The following is a 13373-nucleotide window of genomic DNA, read 5'->3' on the forward strand; positions in this document are numbered from 1 at the left end:
ACATAATTAAAGCATAGTGATTAATCACAAAAACAATATGTAATTATATATGTGTTTTCCGATGGTCTTAGGCAACTCCTGTGAAAGGGTCGTTCAACCCCCAAAGGGGTCACACCCACAGGTTGAGAACCGCTGCCTTAGGCAATCTCAGCTTCAGGAACAGGGAGCACCAGCTGGCTCTTTAGCCCCTCCTTGACTAATAAAGCCCACTTAGGAGAATCCAGTGTCAGCCAGACTCCCAGGGTTCACAGACTTTCGCCAGTCTTCATCCCAGAATCCCCAGTGCTGGTGTACAGGCCTTGCTTGGTTCCTAGAAAGCTCCCATGAACTCTCCCCTCAGCACCCCACTCCCCAGCCCAAGACCTTCCTCACTACCAACTGCTCTGCTTGCCTTGGCAGCTTTGTACCTCTCAGAGAGTCAGAGGGATTGGATTTGCTAGTGGAGGGAAAGCATAGTATATTCAGCTCTCCCAGTTCCTAGGACCCCTCTCCAGTGTTCTTAATAGAGAGATTTCAAATTCACTTAGTTATTGATCTTTAGAGAGAGAGGAAGGGAAAGGGACAGAGAGACAGAAACATTGAAGAGAGAGGAACATGGATCAGTAGCCTCCTGCATATCCGCCACTGGCATTTGAGCCTGCACCCTGGGCATGTGCCCTGACTAGAAATGGTGATCCCTGATTCCACGCTCAACCACTGAGCCACACCAGCCAGGCTGTCATAGTCTTAATAAAATGGCTTTAGTATGATTTTATATAAGCAAATAAAAGTGAAGTAAAGGCCTATCTTGCTAGATTGCAGTTGCCCTAAGAGAACAGAATGGTCACAGGATCTTTTTAAAATCAGCCATGGCAAAAGTTGGGGGGAAGGAAGATGAATTTTCTTGTGCTTTCCCCTTAGTTAAAAATGAGCACTTAAAGAAATAGCCCCTGTCTAGAGGAAAGCTGTTATTTGTACATCACATCTTCCACTGTGTCTGTTTCCTGGGGGTGGGAGTCGGGGTGGAGCTGCAGGGAGCTCCTCCCACCCACCTCCTCCCCGAGGAAGCCAGCGGGGCACCAGAATGGGGCAGTGGAGGGCGGTCCAGGACCAGGCTCCCAGGTAATCTGTCCTGGGCCCCGTAGACCTACTGCTGCAGCCTGCCCTGCTCTCTGGCAAGTGAAAGCAGGCCCCAGGGCAGAGAGCCACCTGCTCGCTGGCAGAGCGTCTGCAGCTTGTGATTCAGAGGACTGAGTCTCTCCCGTGTCAGGGAGTGACTTCCTGATTGCTGACTCCCTCAGCAAGGTATGTAGGGACTGCTTAGTTCATCCCCAGGGCGGCACCCACCTGTGGCAAGTCTGTCCTGTCACTTACGTGGTAGAGGACACTGGTGAGCATAGCGGCTGCGGAACAGAACAGGTGTGCTGACGCTGACTCTGGTGCCTCTGTTCGAGGCGTCAGAGCCCCTCCGCAATTGAATCTTTGCTTCCTGGGCATTCCATTGGAAGGTACTCAGGGACAGTGCTAAGGCTGTGTAAGGCTGTGTAAGCCAGGGAGGCGGGCTTGGTAGGAGAGAAAGCTTCCTGCCCTGTCCTTGACCCCTGAGTGCTGAGGAATACTAAGGAGCCGCCACACTGGGCTGGCGCCAAAAGAGAAGGCCCAGCCAAGTGTCTCTTCAGACCCTTGTGTTTTCAGGCTCTCACTCTGGCCTCCCTCTCTCCCTCATCCAGAATAACTTCCTAGAGCAAATGCAGGCCATCCTGTTCAGCAGTCTTTACATCTCCCCTATGGAATGCATGCCTTTTCAGTAATAGCCCAAATTTATTCTCCAAAGTCCTTATCCCCCAGGCGATAGCCAGAATGTTTAACCAGCAGTCTGGCATAGGCAGTGACCATTGGGTGTGAAAGCTGGTCAAACCAGAACAGGACAGCAACCACCAAGCCAGACCCCAGGGGGGAAGGGCAGAGGGGACTCTAAGTGTGAGGTCCCAGCATCCTGGAGGAGGGAGGAGGAGTGACAAAGAGAGGGTCCCTGAGCATGTCATTTACCAGCCTGTGGAAGTCATCCAGCGTTTTAACAAGTCTGCTACACAGGGCTGAACATGAGCTTTCCCTATTCCCTGGCCAACAGGGACATTGTTTTTCAGTGGGGCTCCTCCCCCAGACAGTTCTGAAAATCCCCATGCATCCGTACAGGTATACTTAAGTGTCTCCTAGGCCCTGCCAATTTGGGGTCCGGTGACAGATGGTGACTCTCTTAAAGCTTCATGGTTAGGATAGGTCGGGGGTGAGTCATACGAAGCAGAGGTCCTGGCCAGCGACTTCCCACACTTACTGCCCATCACTGCTGATGACTGTTGCTGTCCCAGTTCCCTCCCACTTTCCACAACTGCTCTTTCAGAGACAGGGCTCCTGGAATCAGAGCCGCTGGGCTCGTGTGTGTAGGGAGTGTGTGCTGGGTGGAGCTGGTCCCGCATAGCTTCTTAGTGCTCTGCACCACTGCTCCCTCAGAGGCCCTGCCAGGTGTCTGGTTCATGGAGTGTTTTTCTCATGGCTGTTTTGGTGCTCTTCAACCTGACTTCTGCAGGGGGGAGACAGGAGGGAGCCCACTTAATCAGAGATGTTGGTATGTCAGACCCCAACATTGTCCAAGGTTTACTGTCATCCCCAGAAGGCTCCCAAGCCCTGGGAAAGTAAGGATGTTGCTGACCATCTGTTCTAATGTCCCTGGTCCCCACAGGGATGGGAGCAAAGGAATCCAAGGCAGCTGTTCAAAAGAAAGATGCTGAACGTGAAACGGGGCTTGAAAAAGGGCAAGTTGTAGGAGAATGTGTGGACTGTGTCTTCCTGTTTGTTTTTCTGTTTCGGTTGTTCCCCACCATTTCTTGATGACATCAGCCCATGAAGTGGAGGTAGGCAGCTGCCGCCAGCTGTGGCATTGACCACAAAGTGTTGAGTGGTGTTTGGAGAGAGACTTCTGGGCCTACGAGGTGTGAGCACAGCGGGAGAGGAGATACTCATTGTTTCATCTGAGGCAGCTGCTCATTCCTGATTTTTTAACACCAAAAGCGAAAATTCATCCTGGACAGTTTTTAAAAGAGGCCAGTAAATCAGCATATTGCACAGGCCTAAAGGTAAAAAAAAAAAAATTAGGCTTGCAACTTCCGGTCTGTACTCTGGAAGCTGCTTTCAGTGTTGAGTGTTGCCCCTTCGGTGCTATAACCTTGACTCTAGATCTGCTGTGTTCATTGCTCTGGAAATGGTGAATCTGTGATGGTGACAGACACCTAAAATGATGCTGTCCCCAAACCTGGAAGCCCACAAAGTCAAGAACATGTCAGATCAGCACTAGCTGGTTTGGCTCAAGGGATAGAGCATCGGCCTGTGGACTGAATGGTCCCAGGTTCAATTCCAGTCAAGGGCACATGCCCGGGTTGCAGGCTTGATCCCCAGTAGATGGTGTGCAGGAGGCAGCCAATCAATAATTCCCTTTCATCATTGATGTTTCTATCTCTCTCTCCCTCTCCCTTCCTCTCTGAAATTAAAACACACACACACACACACACACACACACACACACACACACAACATGTCAGATAAAACAAGGTAGTGTGGGTGACTGCTCCGTACTAACCACATGCACTGCTGTCATTCATCTTCTAACAAGGGAGACAAAGCAAAACCAAATGGCATATAGTCATTCCGCAAGTCTCCAGAAGCGAAGGTGTCCTGGAAGGGGAAAAATAGCACAAAGCAGCCTGATCTTCTCAGAAAGTTTGTCACACTATTCCCCGGGCAGGTGATAAATATATGGCCGACATTAGCTGGTCCAGCAGCCCCCAGTAATAGCAATCCCTGGTAACTAATGATAGCCATGCGGGTCTGGCCTGCTGCTGTGGTTTTGGTGACCTGCTGTCCTGAGCTCGGTGCAAAAGCTTGACATTTGGTGGCACATCTGGCACTTTGCCTGGGCTTTTGTTCCCACCATCCTGGAGAAGAGCCAGGTGTCATTCTGATGTAATGTTTGGGTCCTGAGTTCTGCCCAGTTCCAAGAAGGGTTTGGTGACCGAGTGCAGTGTTGCGGACATCCAGTGCGATGTGCTGGTGTGCCTGGACGCCCGCCTCTCAGAGCCTTCGTTATACAACGCTTCACAACCAACCCCGGGGACTCATGGCCAGCTCTGCACCCAACCCTCGGGACGGGGAGGGAGAATGTGTGAGTGCCGTGGGAGGACAGCCGGCACCTGTCTCCTGTTATATAACTGTCCGCCTTCCCTGAACAGTGGTCTGGACCAGCAGGTAGAGATCACTCACCATGCCCAGCACCTCTAAGGAACAGGTAGCAGAGGGTAGGAAGACGTGATCCTTGGCCTTCATTAACAGTGAGGCATCTTAGAGGGACATTATAAGGTATGAAGGCACTTCCCTCCCCACTCTGGTCTTGTAGCTGCACCCAAAGAACACCTGGTGGGTAAAAATTTACCTTGGTTGTGTTGTTTTTTAATATTCACCCACTGCAAAAGAAAACATACTGACAATAATTGTAAAATAATAATGATGAAGGTTCAGCCTGAACCTCTTGGATTAAGTGCTCTTTCTCACTGAGGGTGCAATCAGGAGCAAGGGAGTGATGACAGCATGGCCCACCCTCACCTCCCTGATGAGAACTCCCGGGGTCTGGACAGCTGGCCCTGGGGTCCTGGGCCAGTGCTTGTTCGGAACCACCGCCTACATGTGTATCTCTTCACAAAGGAAGTCTGCTTGTGGAATGGCAACCCCTGCCGGCTGCCCACGACTTCAGGCTCCTGTGAAGCCACAGTTCTCTGGGACCCATTAAAATGCTTTGATTTCCTTCACTCCAATGGCCTGGAATATGAAAGAAAGTGGCCATCACGTGGTGGGCTTTTTTTTTTTTTTAATTGAACATCTTTTCATGCAGAAAACAATGGAATGGCCTAGAAATCTGACAACAGTGGATAAACGTTAGGGCAATCACATAATTTATTCTTCAAACCAGGACTCTTGAGAGTGAGAGAAGGCTTTGTTAATAATGACGCTGGACAAGAATGGACACCAATGTGTGGTACATACACATGCATCTGCCTCCTCTCATCTCTGCTAGCAATGATGAAACACATTGATTATTAACTTCAGGTGGGATTTGGGGAAGAGGTGGGAGTTGCTCATCACTCTGCCCTAATGTCACAGAGTAATGAACAGTCAGCTCCTCACCAGCACCCCCACGTTGGGAACATCCAGTGTCTCACACCCAAGGCTTGCAGAGATGGGGTGTGTGAGGGGAGAGGAAGCTGCCATCCCTGCCACCCCTGGGTTCTCTGGCCTTCCTCTCCCCGCACATTTAGTTATTGACAGAATTTTCAGAGATCTAGTTTGCACACTAGGCATTCTTCTATGGCATAAAATAATGTCAAAATTAAAAGTAGTAAGATCTTTCTATGTAAGCATTTTTTAAAACAACTTAGGCTACTGGATTCAAGGAAGAAAAAAGGCATGCACATTGAGAGCTACTTTTAGAGGAAGAGCTTATAAGTTTAGGTTTTATAAAATCTGTTATTGCTAAATGGGGGGGGGGGGTTTGTATATAATTTCATGTGTCCCTATTTCAGTTTGCTTCTTTAAACATTACTAGGCACATAAAGTATGATAAAACTGGTCTACTTGGAAAATGTTTGTCATAGGGGGTGACCTGACTGTGGCAAGGCTGTAACGGCAACTCCACCCAAGGGTCTCTCCAGAGAGAAGTGCGGTGTGGATTGCAGATGGCATGGAAAGCTTTCGACGTGGTTATGGGTCAGAAAAGAAGTCTGCTTACCTCCCATGCAACAGGCAGAACATGTGGCCTGACAGGTCACCGAAAGCTGAAATCCTACCATCAAAGATTCATTATATTGGTGGCTCACAGGATTAGGGGTTCCTCAAAGCCCCTATCAAGTATAGTTGTCTTAGGAAAGTTTAACACCTTAAAAACTAGCCTCTTCATGCCCAGCCAGTGTGGCTCAGTGGTTGAGTGTCCACCTGAGAACCAGGAGGTCATGGTTTGATTCCCAGTCAGGGCACATGCCCAGGTTGTGGGCTCGATCCCCAGTATGAGGTGCATAGGAGGCAGCCGATCAATGATTCTCTCTCAACATTGATGTTTCTGTCTGTCTCTCCCTGTCCCTTCCTCTCTGAAATCAATAAAAACATATTTTTTTAAAAAAATCTGCGTCTTCAGCCGGCTGTAAGGAGGCACTCAAGGCTGGATAAATAAAGTGCATCTTATGGAAAGGCCAGGGTTACTCGACAGCTTGTGGTAGCATTTCCACACTAACGTGAGCATAAATGCATTATGGAGCAGAACACGTCAGCTACACAGAGATCCATAGGAGACTTTACAGGTGCTCCAGTTCCCGAAGCACCTTCAAGCTGAGCCTCACTCCCCTGTGTGTTAACTGCTTCTGTACCTGGAGGTCTGGCTTCTAACTCTCCTATTCCACTCATTTCTCTTCCCTTGAGGTAGTGCCACACTGTTTTAATTGTATCTCAAAAATGCTTTAATACTTTCCTTTTCAAAGTGGCTTCATATTCATTCAAATAAACATTAAAGTCACTTTCTCAATAAGCCCCACTGGGATTTTTATTATCATTTGTTAAACATCAATTAATTTGGCGAAAGATTGACATTTTTTATGATTTAGTCTCTCCATGAACATTGCATTTTCTGATTTCATTGAAACTTTTTTTTTATTCTTCCTCACCTGAGGATTTTTTTCCCATTGATTTTTAGAGAGAATGGAAGGGAGGGGGGGAGGCAGAGAGAAAGAAACATCGATGTGAGAGAGACACATCGATTGGTTGTCTCCCGCACGTGCCCTAACTGGGGCCGGGGATCGAGCCTGCAACTGAGGTATGTGCCCTTGACCGGAATCGAACCCATGACTCTTCAGTCCGAGGGCCGACACTCTAACCATTAAGCCAAACCTGCCAGGGCCATTCAAACTTACTTTATATTTCTAAGTTTTATCTTTTTTTTTCTAAACATCATACACATTTCTTATTAAGGTTATGTCTAGGTGTGTTTTTGTTGTGACTGTCTTGTCTCATGTTTTCAGTGTGATCCACTGAGACAGTGGGCTCTTATTTGTGACACGGAAGGGCAAGTCCATCTGAGAAATTATACTCTTTCCAAATATGGGGAGTAAACACCAAAGATGGAGTTTGCATGTAAAAGCCTGTAGATTGATGAAGATAATGGTATCTTCCTGTAAAGTTGTTGTGAGATTAAAAGAATTAAATGCTTTTAATTGATTTAATTAAATGCTTAGAACAGTGTCTGGCATACAATTTAAGGGTTACTGTTACTTTCATCATCATTATCATTATTTTTTAGTAGTAATAGTCTATATATATATAAAAGCCTAAGCAACCAAATGACCAGTCAACCGGTCACTATGATGCACACTGACCACCAGGGGGCAGATGCTCAATGCAGGAGCTGCCCCCTGGTGGTCAGTGCGCTCCCACAGATGGAGCACCACTCAGCCAGAAGCCTGGCTCACGGTCACCAGCTGTGGCAGCAGGAGCCTCTCCCGCCTCCATGGCAGCACTACCGAGCAGCAGTGGCACAGCAGGGCTGGGATGAGTGGGAGCGGTGTGGCACCCGGCCTGGCTCAGGCTCCTCCCCAGCCACCTGCTGCTTTGCACACTGCTATATCCCCTGAGGGGTCCCAGATTGCTAGAGGGTGCGGGCCAGGCTGAGGGACCCCACCCGTGCATGAATCCGTGCACCGGACTTCTAGTATAATTATAATAATGCCAGATTTGGCACTGCCCCCATCAGATGAGGAATCATCCCTGCTGGGTGGTTTCCCCACCCTCAGAAAGGGGAGAGAGCAGGGACACTCTATCCCTTAGCGCTTCCCAAGCAAAGCCAGGTGTCCACATCTCCCCCATAACTTTCAATATATAGGGCACCTCCTCACACAAGACTCTGCTGGGCCCTTCCTGGACAGGAAGCTGTGCCCCTCAGAGCAGAGCCTCAGAAAGAACAGACTCAAGTCCAGATCAGGAAACTCAAGTTCAAAACCAGGTAATGGTCTCAGACGCTCCCCACACCCTTTCTCCAAGTGTGGGTGGGTTTAATAGTTACAAAATCATAGACTCTTACAGCAGAGGGTGATGAGCCTCGGAGATCCTGTGGTATTCAGGCTGACAGTAGATGGGCCATGCACATAAGTAACATTTAATGAGCCCTTACTACATGCGTGGTCCTAGTCTTATGTAATACTCCCAACAGCACAAAGATATTTAATGTATTTAGACCCTAGGACATATGTGGGACAATTGTTACGTTTCTTCAAGTCCAATATCTCATTTGATTCTCATAAGAACCCAGTGAAATAGGCAGGAAGTAGCAGAGGCCCCACTTCAGAGCCCCCCTACCCCAACCCCTGGCAATTGAGCCCAGCTCCTAAGTCTAAATCAGATTGAGGTGTGTTGCTCAGGAGGCAGCTCTGTGCTTCAGATGCGTAAGCAGTGAAGACCTGAAACATTGTAGGAAATAGTATCTTTTTGGACCCTCCTCCTTCCCCCAGCGGGTTGTTTGTCTAATGAGTCTCAGAGCTCATAAGCGTTTCTGGGCCATCCAGTCATCCATCTACTTGCAGTTGGGTAATCTGTGTATTTTCCTTGGACTCTAATGCCAGCTCCTAAAGCTTATAGAAGTGTGATCAGCTTTAATGACCAGTTTATGCATGGTAATACTCTGATGTGAGCCAATATGGGATTCTGGAGGGACTATACTAGTAAATTAAAGCTGCTAATTGCACTTCCTCACTGCCATTGACCAACCAGCTGCTTTCACCTGCAGCTCAGAAGTGACATGTTCTGTCATTAGCACTGTGGCATCCATCCCCAGCTGGCCCCCTGATGTGTGCTGGCACATTTTATAGCCCAAATAAATGCAACAGAACTGTTACACAAACGTTTAGGCCTCATTACTCCTCATCTTTTTCGGTCTCATTGAGGTAACATTTTGATATTTCCTGCCCTTTGTGAACTGAATATTTTTCCCTTGCCTCTTCTGTAATCGCTCTGGGCTAATCCCTTAACAGTGGTTCTCAACCTTCCTAATGCCGCGATCTTTTAATACAGTTCCTCATGTTGTGGTGACCCCCAGTTTCATTGTTATAAATTGAACATAATTAAAGCATAGTGATTAATCACAAAAACAATATGTAATTATATAAGTGTTTTCCAGTGGTCTTAGGCGACCCCTGTGAACGGGTCGTTCAACGCCCAAAGGGGTCGCGACCCACAGGTTGAGAACCTCTGCCTTGTAACCTTGGATTATAACTTTCAACCTTCTGCTGGGCCTAATTTAAGTCATTTGATTTTGCTTACCATGGGTGAACATTATTGTTACAGTAAATGGTCCTGTCACTATGTTTATTGCCTTGCCTTTATCGTTTCCATGTTTCCACTAGGAGCTCACCACCAAGCACTTCATGATCACGTATGACCTAGGACAGTGATGGCGAACCTTTTGAGCTCGGCGTGTCAGCATTTTGAAAAACCCTAACTTAACTCTGGTGCCGTGTCACATGTAGAAATTTTTTGATATTTGCAACCATAGTAAAACAAAGACTTATATTTTTGATATTTATTTTATATATTTAAATGCCATTTAACAAAAATCAACCAAAAAAATGAGTTCACGTGTCACCTCTGACACGCATGTCATAGGTTCGCCATCACTGACCTAGGATCTAGAACTAGATGTCTGGCGCAGTCCTAAACTATGCTATGGGGCAACTCAGTCTCTCCTAAGCCCGTCATCACTGATGCCCGTGCAGAGGACTGAGACAGGCACACAGATGGTGACAATACAAGGCCAAACCAGTGTCGAATGGGTGATGTGTAGTAAGTGTTTTCAGGAGACAGAGAAGGGACCCAGAGAAGCTTCAACCACTGGCCCAAAGGGTGGGTGGGCTTTTGCTCAATGGATACTGAGTGGGTCTTCCCTGGTACAGTAGCTCCTGGTGGAGCAAAGACACTGAAGATACAAGACCCATGGCAGTCAGTGAAAAGTTAGTGCACAGAGGGCGGGCGGCCACCAGAGGACCAACTATACTATCAGACCACAGAGCCGGGGGAGGTGAAAAGATATTAATCTGTATGCCCTCTTAACATCATTAACATTAAGATCTGAATTCATTCTCCTCCCACCCACCCCCCACCAGCCATAAAAGTGTCATATCTGAATGGAACTTAAAAAAATCTACTTCTGCCAAACTAGACTATAAATTTGAAGGGTTGTTTTTATTTAAAGTTCCTTAAAAGTTGAGCTTGGATTACCCCTCATCTTCATTCTGCAACTTTCTCTGGAGTCTTTTATGTGGAGCTGATTGGAATGAGGTCACCATATCACAGCTGCATTTCCTGCAAGAGAGCACCTATCCCCCAAAGGCTCCATCCTTTACTGTTGGACTCTGAGAAACAAATACTATGTTAAAACTATGTTAATGGGGCCCTAGTTTGGCTCAGTGGATAGAGTGTGGGCCTATGGACTGAAGGGTCCCGGGTTTGATTCCAGTCAAGGACATGTACCTTGGTTGCAAGCTCAGTCCCCGGCCCTGGTTGGGACACGTGTGGGAAACAACCAATTGATGTGTCTCTCTCACATCTATGTTTCTTTCTCTCTGCCTCTCCCCCTCCCTTCCACTCTTTCTAAAAATCAATTAAAAAGTCTTCAAAGTTAACTAGTAAAAGCAAGTTATGATTTCAAATTAAAATATTGTGTGTTTGTATACATACGCACACATGCACACACACATTTTAAAAGAGAGATGGATGTTGGGCAGACCCAGATTGCATGTGTGTTTACCTCAAATTTTAATCAGTATGCTATTGTACCACTTCATCAGAGTGTGTGATTACTACAGCTGTGTTACGGTGACATGGGTTTGGGGACTGTAGAGGAGCAGCATTTTGGAGAAGGCACTGTTCAGCTTCAAATCTTTGTTCCTCTGTGGATTGACTTCTCTGAGCCTTCCTTCCTCACCAAAAAAATGCGGGTAGTGATTCTTATCATATCTACACCCGTCGTTCTTGATCTTACTATTGATGAGTCCCCATTTTGTATGTCACCCAAATAATTCTCTGGCCCACTCCCCTCTATACTCTATCCCCTCCTTAGTTCAAGCCAGATTATCTCTCATCTGCACTCTTGCTGGGCTCTTGCCTTCACACTGAGATAAAATGATTTTTAACCACAAATCTAAGTCCATCTTTTGTTTTAACATTTAAAAATTTTCCTCAGAATGAGTCGGCATCCATGGCCTGGCCCTAGCCTACCTTTTACTCTCTCCTCTACCTCACCCCATCCACACTTACTGCCAGTGCTGTCTTTGACATTCTCCATAAGCTCAAATGCATCAGGTGCCTCACACCAGCTGCTCTGTGGGGGCCATTCCCTCTATCTAGAATGTGCTTCCTGCCCCTCCTCTGGCTCCCACTGTACTCCTGAGCCCTTGCTTAGGACCCATCTCCTCAGGGAAGTCTCCCTAACTCCCTCAGGCTGAGTCCCAGCTCCTACTCCTACATTCCTCTAGTCCTGCGTGCTGCCGTCTGCCAGCACCCACGAACTCATAGGGCCGCTATCTCCGTCCTCGTCTGCCTCTGCTCCTAAATGCAGAGCTTCTGAGGGAGGAATCACGTCTTCACATTAACCGAAGTGCTGTGTCCAGTATGGTAGGTGTTCATTGCCTATCTACCCAAAGATCAGGGGCTGTGGCTGCCCTCCCAGGCCTCCTAGAGGGTTTGATGGCTCTTTCACCCAACACATGTTTATTTGTTGGCTGCTGTAGGTGACCAGCCTTTCACTTATAAGAAAGAACCTGCCCAGTCTCTCTATCTGCACTGCACAGCCATGAGCTCGCCAGTACATCCAGCTTGGCTCCAGTATGCAGGGAATGCACAGAGGCAAATCTGGTGACTGCCCTTTACCCCACAGTGTGGTGGTCAGCAGAGAAGGGCCCTGTGATGGCAGACATTTGCATTTAAATGTTAGAAATACTCTTTCTGACCCTTCACAGCTATGGAGTCCCCTGGTTCCTGATCTGTCTATTCTTTGCCTTCAGGTCCACATTGGCCAACTGTATTCGACAGACAAGCTTATCATTGAGAATCAGGAGAAGCCCAAGACCTAAAGACCAGCACCATCAGCAACCGTGGACCACCTCCAGCACTCACTCTGTGCTTGCGATTGGGACTCCCAATGGACCACGAGTGGCTTCTTGCATCAGCTCAAAATAATAACCTCTTGCTCAGCCTGCCCTGTAGGAACTGATACAGTAAATTGCGTGAGGTTTCCATTCTCCTGCAACCTTAGTGGAAAGGGTGGCTGTCTCTCCTTGGTTCAGTGTTAGAATGAAGAGCTGGTGCTCACTTAGAATAATGCTGTGTGTTATTGTGTCTCCTCTCTACCCCACCCCTCTTTAGTAGCTCATCGCCACTTGTACAGAGCATCTCCAGACTTTGTTTCTTAGTCCTCAACAATAAACAGGATTGTCTCTCTAAGCCTGCTACCCAGATACACTCATCCTGATTAATGCACTTGCGTTTCCTGCTGCTGCAGGTCCTGCACAGGGCGGTGGGGGTGCCAGGAGGGAGGTTCCAACCCTCAGCTGAGTCCTCCCTTTGTGGAAGCAAGCCCAGGCACCAGGAGAGATTTGGGGGACAGCAGGGAGGAGAGCAGGGCCTGGGGGCAGAAGGTGCACCCTGCGGTTGATCCCTAGGCCCAACACAACCACAAGGATGGCAGGCAGGTGGATGCACACCTAGAGACAAGGCACTCCACCCCTGGCAGCTCAGCAGTCTGAGGATCAGCACCGCCTGGGAGCAGAAGCTCAAGCCACACCCCAAACCTTCTGAATCAGAATGGTCAGTCTAACACTGGAGGTAACTGCAGGGCCTCTGAAGTTCAAGGAGTGCTGCTGTCAACACTGCTTCCAAAGCCGCCCCCAGCTCACCTGCTGAGTCTGAACCTCCTGGAGATTTGGAGGGTTTTTGAAATTTCTGAGTGCTTCCCTCCCCTTGGATTCTACTTAGTAAAAGGTGAAACCCAATAATTTATATGTACATTTTTTAAGCTCTCCTAGTGTTTTTAATGTTTAGCCACCTCAAGAAACTCTGCTCTTTATGTTACGAGTTTAAAAAATTGTTTAGATTTATCCTTGGAAGTACATCACTTCAAAACATGGGCAGAGGTATTAAATAACGTACTTGACTTGTGGAGATTTTATGAGGGACCAGGCCCTGAGTGATATTTTTGTTTCCTTTTGTAAACAGTACTAAGTGAATTCATTATTTATGTGTCTAGGTTTGGGACAGGC

At 47.7% G+C, this 13373-nt stretch overlaps 1 protein-coding gene across 3 annotated transcripts in view; it reads left to right on the forward strand.

The window, feature by feature from the left end:
- The window catches only part of LYRM4 (LYR motif containing 4), a 146607-nt gene extending 134037 nt beyond the window's left edge, over positions 1–12570 (forward strand). For all 3 annotated transcript variants that reach the window (XR_004973872.1, XM_036347898.1, XM_036347899.1), the window contains one exon: positions 12120–12570. Coding sequence is in view for 2 of the 3 variants with exons in the window: in XM_036347898.1 (XP_036203791.1) it covers positions 12120–12188 (69 nt within the window). In the remaining variant the exon portion in view is untranslated. The remainder of the gene's footprint in view (positions 1–12119) is intronic.
- The last annotated feature ends 803 nt before the right edge of the window (positions 12571–13373 follow it).

This window comes from Myotis myotis, unplaced genomic scaffold (genome assembly GCF_014108235.1).
Source record: "Myotis myotis isolate mMyoMyo1 unplaced genomic scaffold, mMyoMyo1.p scaffold_m19_p_2, whole genome shotgun sequence".
NCBI classification, from domain to species: Eukaryota; Metazoa; Chordata; class Mammalia; order Chiroptera; family Vespertilionidae; genus Myotis; species Myotis myotis.